The 14,657-nt window shown below is 38.8% G+C and overlaps 1 protein-coding gene across 3 annotated transcripts in view; it reads left to right on the top strand.

The window, feature by feature from the left end:
• CTNND2 (catenin delta 2) overlaps positions 1-14,657 on the top strand; it is a 915,285-nt gene that overhangs the window by 146,876 nt on the left and 753,752 nt on the right. For all 3 annotated transcript variants that reach the window (XM_047730983.1, XM_047730982.1, XM_047730985.1), the window contains exon 2: positions 5,827-5,963. In XM_047730983.1, coding sequence (XP_047586939.1) covers positions 5,827-5,963 — 137 coding nt within the window. The remainder of the gene's footprint in view (positions 1-5,826; positions 5,964-14,657) is intronic.

Below are 14,657 nucleotides of genomic sequence, written 5' to 3'. Positions count from 1 at the left end.
GCTAAAGCTGAAGGAAGATGAAAAGAGTTCTAGGAGTTTCTAAGCAACTCTAAAGAAAAAGATAAAAATGGACCTGCCTAAAGAAAAGGAAAAGGGGGAGAAAAGATGTGATACTCAGTGTTTAGAAGTCTTCAGTCTTTACATTGCCTAATTCGTATCAGACTGTAGCTTCTGACTTGAGCTGGTCTTAGCTGCCAAGAATTTAACGGCAAAGAAGAGTCACAGATAGATGTGTTTTGGGTTGTAAGTTTGCATGTCAGTTCATCTTCCATCACCCAAAATAGGTTTTACTCAGTGTCAACATTTTGGCTAATGGCCGGTCACTTAGACTGAACCCTGAAATCATCTGGACTCTGCTCTCTTTGCCTTACTACCACATGCATACCTATTAGTAATCCTGACAGTTTGTCTTTCAAAATGTATTTATGATCTGACCCCTTTTCATGACCTACTGCCAAGGCGTAAAGCTGCAGATGAAAGATTACATCCGGGAATAGACTATTGGGTATAGATCAATAGAACTTTCTGCAATGATGAAGATTTTCTACATTTGCACATTTGTACATGTCTACATTGTATGTAGAAATACATGTAGAAGAACAATGTACAAATTGTACGTTTCTACATTTGTAATTATCCAGTACAGTAGCCCCTGGCCACATGTGGTCATTGAGCACTTGAAATGTGAATAGTGCAGCTAATAAACTGGTTTTTTAATGTTATTGTGATGTAAATAGCCATGTGTTGCTAGAGGCTACCATATTAGACAATGCAAGTCTAGCTAATCAAATATTTAGTGAGTCCCGTAGCATGCAGGGGATTTGGAGATCCTGGACTTTGAAGTAGGTAGGACCTGCTAACCTGGAAGAAGAAAGAAGCAAGTCTCTGTGACAACAGAGCGTGAGGGTCTGGGCATAACAGAATGAGAAGACAGTTGAAAGGGTAAGAGGTTGTTATGGGTTATGCCTTGGGAGGAGGAAAGACTTCAAGAGGGGAAAGACCTCCTCAGGGCCAAAGGAGTTTATCACTGAATTAGAGAGGAGGAGGAAATCAAAGTAATGGTGACAGGAGAATGCTCGGTGGCTCTTTGACTTGGATGAATGTGTGACACCAGAGTCTGTCAGTTCATTGACTTTGGCCATCGGATATCAAAATCTGTGGGTTTGCAGACTGGCCTCCATGCTCAGAGGGCAGGGAGAGACTGAAGAAAGCATCAGACCCTTCTAGACTGGCCGGTGGCAGGTTGACTAAGTAAGTGAACTTACTTACCAGGCTCAGCTTGGGTGGTTACACGACAAGTAGATTTCGGCAGCCACTGGGCGGAATCTTAAAAGTTTACACAGACCTTAACCGGGTTCAGTCATATACCCAGTATGGATAACCTCAACACTACAGTTCTACCGCAAGGCTATATTCTTAGAGCAGCTTCTGAAAGTGGGGAAGGCAAGCCCACACACATCCCAAGGACAGAGTGGGGAGTAGGGAGCCTCCAATGGCCCGGGTCCAGCTCTGGGGTTAACTGACTGTCATGTGTTCTTGATGATCTCCAGCAAAGCCACCCATTGCTGGGCAGAAGTGGCCCAAGAAGGAACAAATTTGAATTATCAAATATAAAATAAGAATTGCACTTTCTTTTTTGTGAGATGGAAGTTCATGAAATATAGCATTGAATGCAGCGCTTGAATTGGGAGCAAGAAAGAGAGTTTGGCCTTTTAAAGTGCACATAAGATTTTAACATGTTACCAAGTCTAATGTAACTTTACAGTGACTCAGGTCTGGGAAATAAAGGTTTAGAATATTTATTTGGACCTCATGAAATCTTATCACATACAGATATAAGAGTTCAAATTGAGAAGGACACTCTGTATTTGGGGGGCGGCCTGCCTCTGCTACTCGTGTCATCCCGGCCAACTTTTCTAACGTGTTACCGCATCGTCTTTGCGAGTACGAGGGGGCGGTTCTTAAGAGAGCATTTGTCCTGCAGGCTTACTTCACATCGGTGGGGCACAGCCTGCGTATAAGCTTTCATTTTTCCCAGTTGCTGACTTGCGGCAGCTCGTGCCTTTCTCCGAAGCTGTGTTTCATCTCGGGTGCAGGAGTCAGCAGGGCGCTGGACGGGACGGAAGCCCGGCCCCCGTGCTGCATCTTGCTCCCGTCGGTTCCCAGGGCCCCCCTGTACTTGCCTCACGGGGAAGCTGAGACCAGCCCAGCCCTGCTTATAGTAGACTTCCCAGGCTGCCACGGTAGGATGCCACACCCAGAGGGGCTTACACAGCAGGAATGTCTTTTCTCACAGTTCTGGAGGCCCGAAGTCCAAGATCAAAGTGCCGGGTTGGTGCGCTTTTGCTGGGAGCACTCTTTGTGGTGGCCAGCTTCTCTCTGTGTCCTCTAGGAGGGAGAGAAAGAGTCTTTTCCTCTTTTTGTAAGGACAGCAGCCTTATAAACCCCACCCTGATACAGGCATTTAACCTTAATTACCTCCCTGAAGGCCCCGTGTCCAAATGCACTGATACTGAGCGTTAGGGTTTCAGGGTATGGATTTGGGGCAGGGGCGGGATCCGGGGTGGGGAGAAGAGTCAGTACAGCTGCTCCTGCTTCTGAGCGTGTCGGTATCACCAAGTCCAAATTGCAGCTCAGGAATTAGCAGATTAGCATCCACTCTCAGGAGAAAGACTTCTTACCCGGTAGTTGTATAAAGAGGATGAAGAGATGTGAGAATCTGCGGGAAAACATCTGCTCTGCTCGTTGCCAAAGAGATCCAAAAAGCAAAGGGATGAATTCTTCTATATGGAATTGGGGAAGCAGGAGAGGATCCTGAGGGCCGGTGTTGTTAACAGGGTGGGGAGGGAACTTCTCAGGGCAGTGCGGATGGGCGGTGCGGTGAACCAGCCTCGCGGCAGGAAAAGTTGTTTGGGCTCTCAGAGTCTGAACACGCACCACTTCCTCATTCCACCAGCACCACATCTAGGAATTTATTGAAAACATCCCCGTAAAAATGGGATAAAAATAGGAAAAGATAATGTAAATTATGACGCATTGTGAATACTAGGTACTCATTACATTTTTAGCATATGCACTGCCCAAGTGAGCACTTCGTTATGTTTTTAAACTATGGAATAATTTTTGTTGCCGTAAGAAGTAATTCATGCTGGGGCGCCTGGGTGACTCAGTCAGTGAAGCGTCTGCCTTCAGCTCAGATCACCATCCTGGGGTCCTGGGGATCAAGCCCCCGTTGGTTGGTGGGCTTCCTCCTCAGCGGGGAGTCTGCATCTCTCTCTTCCTCTGCCCCTCTGTCCGCTCCTATGGCACACACTCTCTCAAATTAAAAAAAAAAAGTTCATGATATGTTGCTGAACAAAAATTAAAAAAAAAAAAGTACTACCTCAGTAGTACTCCATCATGTAAATCTTACTATACAGAATGAGTTAAATCAGAAAAAAAAAAAAAATCCCATCAGAGAAACCTGTACCAAATACCTAAGTGTAAGTATCTGTCAGAATTACTGAGGATTGCTCTTCTTCCTTTTTTTTTTTTTCTTTTCTTTGCTTTTGTCTTCCTACATTTTCCAGATTTCCTGGATTTAACACGGATTAACTACAAATCTTAGTGGATTCGTTCTAATGAAAACTAAAGTACTTCACCATTTCTTGCAAAGTCAGAAAGCTTCCGGCTTTTCACACTTACCATTGGGCAGCCCACGGCTTGCTTCTGGTGGCCTTCACGTGGTTCTCCTTCTCTCCTTGTGCCGTGAGCTCAGACAATGGCAGTGGAAGTTGGGCCATCTGACCCGTTCATATACAGGGATAGCCAATGGTTGAGTTAAGTCTGGACGTGAAAAATTACGAGACATGGGAATTATTCCAAGTCATTTCCGTTCACTCATAGAGGTTGCCTTGGTAGTGGCAGCTCCGTGTGGTGGGCTAAGCCCTGAAGCGTTCACTTTTGTTCTGTTACTGCAGAAGGAGAAAGGGGGGTAGATAAACAGACTTTCTCATTTCTTAGAGTGTGTGGGTCGGAGTTGTCCAGTGCCCAAGGATATGCCTTGATTCATTGCGTATTAAATCCCGTATTTTATTATGACAGGTTATGCTCATTCTTTTAAAAAATAACATTTCATAAAAATTGGCGTATAGACTAAGCATTTATGAGGCAGCAGCCCAGATTATGGGAAATAGGCTGACACATCAAAGGACTCTAAAATAGAAATAAAAAGGAAGAAAACCTGAGATCTAGGCCCAATTATATAAATAACTTTGGGACTGTAGATAGTTTCTTTGTCAAAAAACAGGCTGTCCAGAATACTCGTCCAGAATTTGGATTCACATGGACCCAATAAAATTTAGAAACATGAAAGTGAAAGTAATGACTGAAAACCTGCAAGACTCCTTTCATGGCTTCAGGCTGTCCTTGTGTAGAGAGAGTCTCCTTTGGAAGCCACTGACATAGATACAAGTGGAGACGCAGGGTTGGGAAGGGGGGAGGCACTGCACCCAAGACTGCCTTTCCTTTCTTCTTGCTTTCTGCCCTTGTCCTCCTTCCCCCCATCTCTAAAACTTTCCTAATTAGAAGGGCTTGGCTTTCAGGCTGTATTACCTGGGCACACCATTTGTTAATCTGTTTATCTAAATCCTTGTAATTACGAAGCTCGACCAAATCCTGCATTTGAAAGCAAGTTGAATAGGAAACTGTACTTTCTTCTTGTCTTCCCAACCCCACCACCATAATTATTTAAATCACTTTCTTTCATCCTGTTGGTATCCATATCCTAAAATACCTTCTGTTTTTTAGCCAAGGTTGCATTTTGCTATACTATGTTTAATTTGATCTTTACTTTTTGCTCACATCCTGCTTACTAATACTATTTTCTCCAACCCTCCTATAAATTCTGTTTGTAACAGATTTATCTTTCCAATGCTATTCTAATCCTCATTGGTAATATTATTAAAACAACTATTTAAAAGACAAAAACAAATCAAAACTAAGTTGGAATGCCCAATGAGAAAATTAGATGACCAGTCTTTTCATATACTTTAAGGACAATTCCAGAATAGAATCCTTTTCAATTAGCATCGCCCTAAATTATTAACTATTAACAAATATATCACAGCACTGGGGTTCCTATGGAAATTATGTTGCTTGCTGTAAAACCCAGACTGCCCAGTTACAGTATAATAGGAAATAGTTTTTTAACATTCACATAAGTCCGGTTCCTGGAGGGACATGTAATATGATAGCTTTAGGCAAGAAAACAACTTTGTTTTCCTCCCAGACTTTTATTTGAAGAGTGATTTTGTAGAGCCCTGGTAAAAGTTGTCCACCGTTAATTATTATTTCCTCTGCTGATAAGCATCACTAGGTAATATTTGTATCAAGTACTTTGGTCTTACTGGTCTTACTTGTTTGAGAAGGATAAGAAAAAAATGACTTTTGGGATGCTGTTTTTAAGCTGTATCTGTCTGTCCATTTATGAATTGGGCTGCAGTAAAATGGTAGTTCAACTGGCCTTTTTTTTTTTTTTTTTAGACTCAGTACTTCTTCATTTCTTTACTCTTTCTTATTATCTTATGTGCCTTTTACTTCTTATATCTCTTCTTCCACTTATAAAACACAGAGTTGTGCGTAGATCCTGCAATTTGTTTGAATTGAGAGAGGAGAAGCCATTCTGTTTACTTGTATTGTTTCCTGGTCTGTAATGACGTCACTTACTTTCTATGTCGTTCATGATTTTCATTTTTTCTAAAGAGCACTGCTGACAGTTGCCTGATAGTTATGTCTGGGTGCAGTGGCCACATCCTGTTGCATTAAGCATGTTCTTTTGCCTTGCAGGAGCTATGCCTGTCCCAGACCAGCCTTCGTCAACCTCAGAGAAGACCAGCTCCCTGAGCCCTGGCCTGACCACCTCCAACGGGGATGGCTCCGAAACGGAAACCACCTCTGCCATCCTCGCCTCGGTCAAAGAACAGGTAGACACATTCCACTTTTGTGACCTACTTATGGGAATGTATGAGAAGTTGTTCTTGCAGATGAACAAGGATGACTCAGTGATAATGGAAGGAAATCATTATTTTCTGGCAGAATGTTGGTATTTCTTATAAAAATACTAAAATGGGACTAATAATTGCTTTTGACTATGTTTTTAATGATGATTTAGGCAGTTTTCCTTGAAAAATATTCCATACCGGGGAAAGAACACTTTATAGTCAGAAATCCCTACTGGTGAAGTTTTGGTAGATTTGGTGATGGACCTGACATTTAGTACAGTTATAGGTATGAGACCAAATAATTGGTCTTTAGGAAATATAAAGTCTAAAAAAAAAAAAAAAAGAAAAGAAAAAGAAAAAGAAAAAAGAAAGTCTAATCAACAACCAAAATAAATCCAGAAGTATGAAAAATTAGTATGGTGACAGCAGATGAATACTATGTTGGGTCAAGGGAAATTGGTCTTTCTAGTGTTTCTGAGATGGTTCTGGAAGAATGCATTTTAGAATTTTCCCTATAAAATGAATTGCAGTCTGAGTGGTTCTTCCTCCAACATTACTTTGGCCTTATAAATGGCCAAGTAAGTAAAATCTGAAGTCTTGGATTTAAAAAACAATTTTCTTAAAAGTCGTGTTTCTTGTAAATAAAAGGTTACAGTAAGTAATCAAAGAAAGCTGGAAAATCAAGATTTTTTTTTCACTTCTTTTAGCATGTGCCAGAATATAAATCATAATTTAAAAAAAGATTGAGAAATCATCCTTTGTGTGGGGTTATATGCCTCAAGGGTGTGAATAAGCAACAGCACTGGTCAGGCTATCAACAGAGAAGCTGAGGGAGGATCCCCTACAAAGGGATCAATGATGCTGTCAGTCAAATGTTTGTCATGAGGGAAGGAAGTGTGCTGCTAAGTAGGGACACAAAGGAAAGCTGAATAGAGTAATTGGATAATCTGGTTTGTGAAAATGGTCAGTAAGTAGGGAACAGGCTGTATTGCTGGATTAGTTTGCTTCCAGAAACCCACTCATGCATGTTTGCTGATTATGTTTGAGGGGAAATAGAAGGAAGGAGCAAAGATTCGTGCCAGTTCCCGTACTCAAGATACCCCTTTGTTAAAGGTGGTTTATGTCATGGTTTCTTTCTCATATATCTAGAAGTCTCGCTGGGCCACTAACTTTAGAGTATGGACAAAATGTAAGACAGGAGGAATAAATTTAATAAGAAAATGACAAGACCTATCTGATGACAACTGTAACATTTTTTTCAAAAGACATAAAGTAATTAAGAATAAATGACAAAGCGTACTATGATCCTGTGTAGAAAAGCATGGTGATCATGATAATGTTACTCTCCCAAATTTAGATAAAAACTTTAGGCTGTTGTAATAAGATCTTGTGGCTGATTATTTCTTTGGCAAACTGGATCAAACTATTTTAAAGATGTGGGAGCATAAATCTATGAGAGTTACAAGGAACTTTTAATAGATTTTATCTTACCATTCTCAACACTGTAGTGTCCAGTTGGCCCAAAGTGGAAAGAATGCTCTCTCTGTAGGACATAACTGAGGGTTCAGGATCACAAGGACATATTCAACATAAAATAGTAGAAAAAAATAGGCCAAGAGAAAATATGTGCCAAAATATGACAAAGTGTTGATATAATTAATATGTTAATGCTTCCTAATGTTGATGGGGAAAAAAGAAAAAAGTGAAATAACAGAATAGAAAACTAGGCAAAAAATGTGAACAGTAGTTCGCTGAAGAAAAATGCAAAAAACCAATGACTATATGGAATGTTTTCCACTCTACTAATCAGAGATATAAAATTCAAGATGAAAATATGATTTTCTTTGTTCTACCAAATAGAAAAGCCTTAAAAAAATAGTATACATTATAATCTAACTCAAGTTTGAGGAAATGCACATTCTTTGTCATTCCATATGAGAATGTGCAACGCTGTAATCTTTGTTTAAAATGGTATATTGCTATGAACTGGCATTTACAGTGTTCAGTAACCTTTGATTAGTCATGCTTAGACATATGTAGTATAGAAATGGGTTATTTCGACCATAAGATTTTATGTATATGGATGTTTACTTCAAAATTATCTTGGATAGAAAAAAAGGAGAACAATATTGATTGATGAAGAATTGAAAAAAATATATCTTTCACATAAAGCTATATCCTTCTTATGTAATTATTAATAAAAATGAGTTAGAGCTATATATTACACCTTTGAAAAATTTATATTATCCTGTTTTTAAAAGACAATAATAAATATTTTGTGTTGTTTACCGTGTTTATAAACATCTAGACAAGTGTAGGAGAAAATAAATCAAACTGTTAACATTGGTTACTGTACATGCATAGAATCAGATGGAAGTAGGAATGGGCAGAGGGTATAGAGGACAGGGAAGACAATCCAAAATGGGAGAAAGAACTGGGAGACTGGAATACCTACCAGTTGGATTTGGATAATAGGAAATACCACGTGAGCTGAGATAGCGTTATCTGTAGTTGAAAGAGTGGATGAGCTACTTACAGCAAAAATACATTACTGTGAATAATGGCCTCCCCAAATCGTTGATGAGAATTTAATAAAAACTTACTGTGAAGAGTTTTTTCTTTTAATCAGAATAGGTCCATTGTCCATTTTTGGTTGGCAAAGGTGAGATTCCTTGTGGCTGGTAACTAACATGAGCAGGCATGAAAGCCTGTTCTGGAAACTGAGTAGAGCAGCTTGAGGCACCTGCATTAGAGGCCCAGGCATCAGGTTTTGTGGGCAGCATCTGCCCAGGTGAAGGCAAAATCAACGAGTAGGTATGTCCCTGGGCTTCAGTGGAGTAGCCTACTGCAGACAAGCAATATTTTCCTTCCCCAGAGATTTTGTCCAAAACTATTCTTAAGGTTTCCATCATCTCTTTTCCTGAGGTCTAGACTATTATCTATGGAACTAAAGCTAAGTTAAATATATTTGAAAAAACAAATAGCTGAGATGAAAGAAAAGCAACTTTAAAAGTTAATATCTTTTATGATTTTTAATGATTATATACATAATATATTTATAAGTCTTCTCATCTGAATATTGCTTGCCTGGTCCTTTTTAGGTGCTAATGAGAAGTAGCTTTTTTTGACTAAAAATTCTATTTATTAAGTTAGAGGAGTTCAAGGAAGAAATTTTAAGGCATCACTCTTATGTCCTACCCTGGTCCTGTCTTCTTGGGTACCAGCTCTGTGGGAGAGAAGTCCTTTTCTATCAGAGGAGGCATATATTCTGAGCTAACTGCCAAGTAATAGGTTGGATAATTTATTTACTCATGCATTAAATGTATTGAGCACTTTATATATGCAAAGTACAATAGAGGGTAATAAAGGAAGTACATGTATAAAGAAAACTCAGTTTGATAGTTTACTGAAATAAATTGTTATGACTAAGAACTTAAGTTTTTAGGCAGGCAGTTAACATTGCATAGAAATAAATTCTGGTTTATAACCACAGAATGAACTTAATTTATGACAAGCCCTAAGTCATGAAATGCATCAGCATTACATGTATGGTGTGACTGAGATATTTGTAAAGAGGGGTGATTGAAACTATTCATTACAAACAGCAGCCAATAAGATGGGGTGGCTTAAAGGGGTAAAAATGGTGAAGGGATTCTATTTTAAGGATGGGAGATATCCCTATGATGATGACAATGACCCATAGAAAGAGAAATTAATGATGTTCTAGAAAGGAGGAATAATTTCAGGGGGAAAAGTCACCAAGTAGTTGAGAGCAAATGGGACCCAGTGTATCAGTGAAGAGAGTGGCTTTTGGGACAAAGACAGTACATCCAGGAGAATGGGAGAGAGGCAAAAAAGTACATGGTCTTAGGTCCACCAATGGCTTGGTGTTGGAAACTCTACCCCTCTCATCAGATGGGCACAATCAGCTTGTTTGAGTTGGACCTATTGGGAGTCTGAGGTGAGCTGGGCTGAGCAGAGGTGGAGGGGGAGAGATTGAAGGTGAGGGATGCAAGACAGTGTTTATAATGATGGATCTTGGAATCGAAAGGGCGCGGAAGTAGGTCAAAGAAACCTTGGTAGGGACAGCACATTCGCAGTGAGTGTGTATCGATTGTGATAGCTTGGGAGATTTGTGCTTAAAATCCAGAATTTAAAAGTAATTATTGTTAATGTTAAGACCTAGGTTATGACTCCGGGAGATGAGATCAAAATGAGGAAAGAGAGAGAAACCTTATTAACTTTGTGAAAGGAGGTGGTGAGTGATGATGATGTCAGAATAGTGGTGATGAGCAGTGAAGCCCTCCAGTTGCCCTCGGTGGGGAGGGGACCCTGATGTTGCCACGTGCCTGTGAGAAGCACACTGAAGTCGGCTTGTGGGTGGTGTGGGAGTGCTCATCCTGATCTTCACCCCACCCATGTGTTTTCATTGTTTTAATTGTTACAATGTTGGTCTGTACTTCGAGACAGGAATTTACATTCTCTCAAATTATGTGCGCTTTGTCTTTGTATTTTTGTCTTAAATCAACATGGTGCTCTTTTGCTCTTAAGGAAACCATGACTTTCCTAAAAAATATTTATTTCATAATAATATTTCTTCCTCTTCAGTTGACCATTGTTTGGTTTGATCATCGCATATTTCCAAAGTTGGCATCTAAGCAATCTTCTTACATAAGCTAGAAAAATTATGGGGCATTTTAAGAAAACTTTAGAGCTCATATGGTTTAGTGACATTTATAAATTATTGTGGCCCAGATAAATGCATTTTTTTGGTAATGATTCTACCAGCAGAGTTCCTTTATTTATTTATTTATTTATTTATTTATATTTAAATTCAATTAGCTAATGTATAAGACATTGTTAGTTTCAGATGTACAAGTCAATAACTCATCAGTTGCATACACCCACCCAATGCTCATCCCATCACATGCCATCCTACAGCCCATCACCCAATTATCCCATCCCCCCACCCACCTCCGCTCCAGCAAGCCTCAGTTTGTTTCCTATAGTTAAGAGTCTCTCATGGTTTGTCTCTCTCTCTCTGATTACTTCCCATTCAGTTTTCCCTCCTTTTGTCTATGGTCCTTTGCACCGTTTCTTATATTCCACATATGAGTAAAACCATATGATATTTGTCTTTCTCCGATTGACTTATTTCACTCAGTTCCATCCAGGTCGATGTAAATGATAAGTATTCATCCTTTCTGATGGCTGAATAATATTCCATTGTGTGTATCTATACCACATCTTCTTTATCCACTCATCTATCTATGGTCAGCATGGCTCTTTCCGTAGTTTATCTATTGTGGACATTGCTGTTATAAACATTGGGTTGCCCGTGTCCCTTCAGATCATTACATTTGTATCTTTGGGATAAATACCTACTAATGCAATTGCTGAATTGTAGGGTAGCTCTATTTTCAACTTTTTGAGGAACCTCCATACTGTTTTCCAGAGTGGCTGCACCAGCTTGCATTCCCACCAACAGCGTAGGAGGGTTCCCCTTTCTTCTCATCCTCGCCAACCTTTACTATTTCCCGACTTGTTAATTTAAGCCATTCAGACTGATGTGAGGTGGTATCTTACTGTGATTTTTGATTTGTATTCCCCTGATGCCATGTGATTTTGAGCATTTATTTTAGTGTCTGTTAGCCATTTGTATGTCTTCTTTGGAGAAATATCTGTTCATGTCGTCTGCCTGTTTCTTGACTAGATTATTTGTTTTTGGGTGTTGAGTTTCTTAAGTTCTTTATAGATCTTGCCTATTAGTCCTTTATCTGATATGTCATTTGCAAATATCTTCTCTCATTCCATAGGTTGCCTTTTATTTATTTATTTATTTATTTATGATTTAATTTTATTTTTTCAGTGTTCCAAGATTCATTGTTTATGCACCACACCCACTGCTCCCTCCTTAATACCCCCCAAGCTCTCCCAACCTCCCACTCCTCTCCCCTCCAAAACCTTCAGTTTGTTTCTCAGAGTCCACAGTCTCTCATGGTTTGTCTCCCTCTCTGATTTCCCCCAATTTACTTTTCCTTTCCTTCTCCTAATGTCCTCCATATTATTCCTTATGCTTCACAAGTAAGTGAAACCATATGACAATTGACTTTCTCAGTTTGACTTATTTTCCTCAGCATAATCTCCTCAATCCCATCCATGTTGATACAAAAGTTGGGGATTCATCCTTTCTGATGGAGGCATAATATTCCATTGTATATATGGACCATATCTTCTTTATCCATTTGAAGGGCATCTTGGCTCTTTCCAGAGTTTGGCAACTATGGCCATTGCTGCTATGAACATTGGGGTACACATGTTCCTTCTTTTCACTACATCTGTATTTTTGGGGTAAATAGGTTGCCTTTAGTTTTGTTGGCTGCTTCCTTTGCTGTGCAGAAGCTTTTTATCTTGATGAAGTCCCGATAGTTCATTTTTGCTTTTGTTTCCCCTGCCTTTGGAGATGTGTCTAGCACGATGTTGCTGTGGCCAAGGTCAAAGAGGTTACTGCCTGTGTTCTCTAGGATTTTGATGGATTCATGTCTCACATTTAGGTCTTTCACCAATTTTGAGTTTATTTTTGTGTATGATTTAAGGAAATGTTCCACTTTCATTCTTCTGTATATGGCTGTCCAATTTTCCCAGCACCACTTGTTGAAGAGGCTGTCCTTTTTCCATTGGATGTTCTTTCCTGCTTTGTTGAAAATTAGTTAACCAGAGAGTTGAGGGTCAATTCTGGGTTCTCTATTCTCTTCCATTGATCTATATGTCTGTTTTTGTGCCAGTACCATACTGTCTTGATGATTACAGCTCTGGTGACTAATCCTTTTTTAAGTACTGTTGGATCCTATTGGCTAATATCTTGGTGAGAATTTTTGCATCCATGTTCATCAGGGATATCGGTCTATAATTCTCCTTTTTAGTGAAGTCTTTGTCTGGTTTTGGGATCAAAGTAATGCTGGCCTCATAGAATGAGTAGGGAGATTTTCTTTCCATTTCTGTTTTTTTTTTTTTTTAAAGATTTTATTTATTTATTTGACAGAAAGATCACAAGCAGGCAGAGAGGCAGGCAGAGAGAGAGGAGGAAGCAGGCTCCCCGATGAGCAGAGAGCCCGATGCGGGGCTCGATCCCAGGACTCCGAGATCATGACCTGAGCCGAAGGCAGTGGCTTAACCCACTGAGCCACCCAGGCGCCCCTCATTTCTGTTTTTTTGAAACAGCTTCCAAAGACTAGGTATTAGTTCTTCTTTAAATGTTTGGTAAAGTTCCCCTGGGAAGACATTCAGCCCTGGGCTCTTGTTTGTTGCAAGATTTTTGATGACTGCTTCAATTTCCTTGCTTGTTATGGGTCTGTTCACCTTTTCTGTTTCTTCCTGTTTCAGTTTTGGTAGTTTATACATTTCTAGGAATGCATCCATTTCTTCCAGATTGCCTAATTTGTTGGCATATAATTGCTCATAATATGTTCTTAAAATTGTTTGTATTTCCTTGGTGTTGGTCATGATCTCTTCTCTTTCATTCATGATTTTATTAATTTGGGTCCCCAAATTAATTTATAAAAAAAAACTATAAAAAAACATTTATTAGTGAATACATTATATAGAAATTTCTAGGTATATAACACTGTATGCAAATATGTCATTTCATTGTATTTGTTTGGTAGTGTTATCAGGTGTCAACTATATGCATAGGACTATGTTTCTCTGGGTGATAGATACATAGATTTGAAGTTTGCTTTCAACTATTTAGCAATGAAGTTAAAAATATGTCACACTTATATATAAAATATTTTTTAAAAAATCATAGATGAAATTTTAAGAATATTCTCTAAATTTTCTAAATACTTAAAAACTCCAGGTGCTATATATTGATAAAAACATTCCTTAAGTTGATAGTATTTATAACCCTCAACACTGTATTGCTACAGTAACTTCTCTTGTTCCCTACATTCCATGAGGATTGCAGTCAAGTTCTTGATTTTAGAGGAATTTTTGGGTACCATTTTTTAAACTATCAATGACTTCTAGGTAATAAAATAGAAACTTTCTTGCTTTTAATCACTTCTCTTATTATACTTAATAAAGGAAAATAGGAGTAAAGGCATTTCTGAGCTCCCACTATGGGCAAAACTACTGCACAGAGTACTTTATATATGTTATATCATGTGAAAGCACATTAAAAGCATTTTTAAAAATTCATCTTACATAAAATCTAAAGAAATCTTGATAATTTATATTAGCTCATGGTGAAGATAGCATACCTTTATTTTTATGTAGCTTCTAAATTTATAAGTTTAAGTTTCATTAGTTCTGTATAGAAATAATTTGATTGGGAAGGAGCATATTATAAAATGCTCCTTTAGTCTTCTTTCAGTGTCACATGTCATTGCCACATCTTTCAGCATTATTATTGTCAATGTAATGTGCAACAATAGTTTCTGATAATGCCATGTGGAAAATGACCTATAACTATTAATCAGTTTCCAAACTATGTCTTGGAAAAGCATTTCAGGAAAGTAATGACAAAATTATCAGCCATGAAAAAGAAGAAATTAAATCACCTTTAGGAAAGGTCAAGAAGATAGGGAGGGATTATCTGCAAAGACTAGTGAACTTTATATTCATTTAGTCAGAGAAAGAAGAATTATATTTATCGTAGTACCACAAGTTGAACTC

This window comes from Lutra lutra, chromosome 5, assembly GCF_902655055.1.
Source record: "Lutra lutra chromosome 5, mLutLut1.2, whole genome shotgun sequence".
Classification (NCBI taxonomy): Eukaryota; Metazoa; Chordata; class Mammalia; order Carnivora; family Mustelidae; genus Lutra; species Lutra lutra.
Note: the sequence above shows the minus strand (reverse complement) of the source record. Positions and strands in the feature narration are given on the sequence as shown.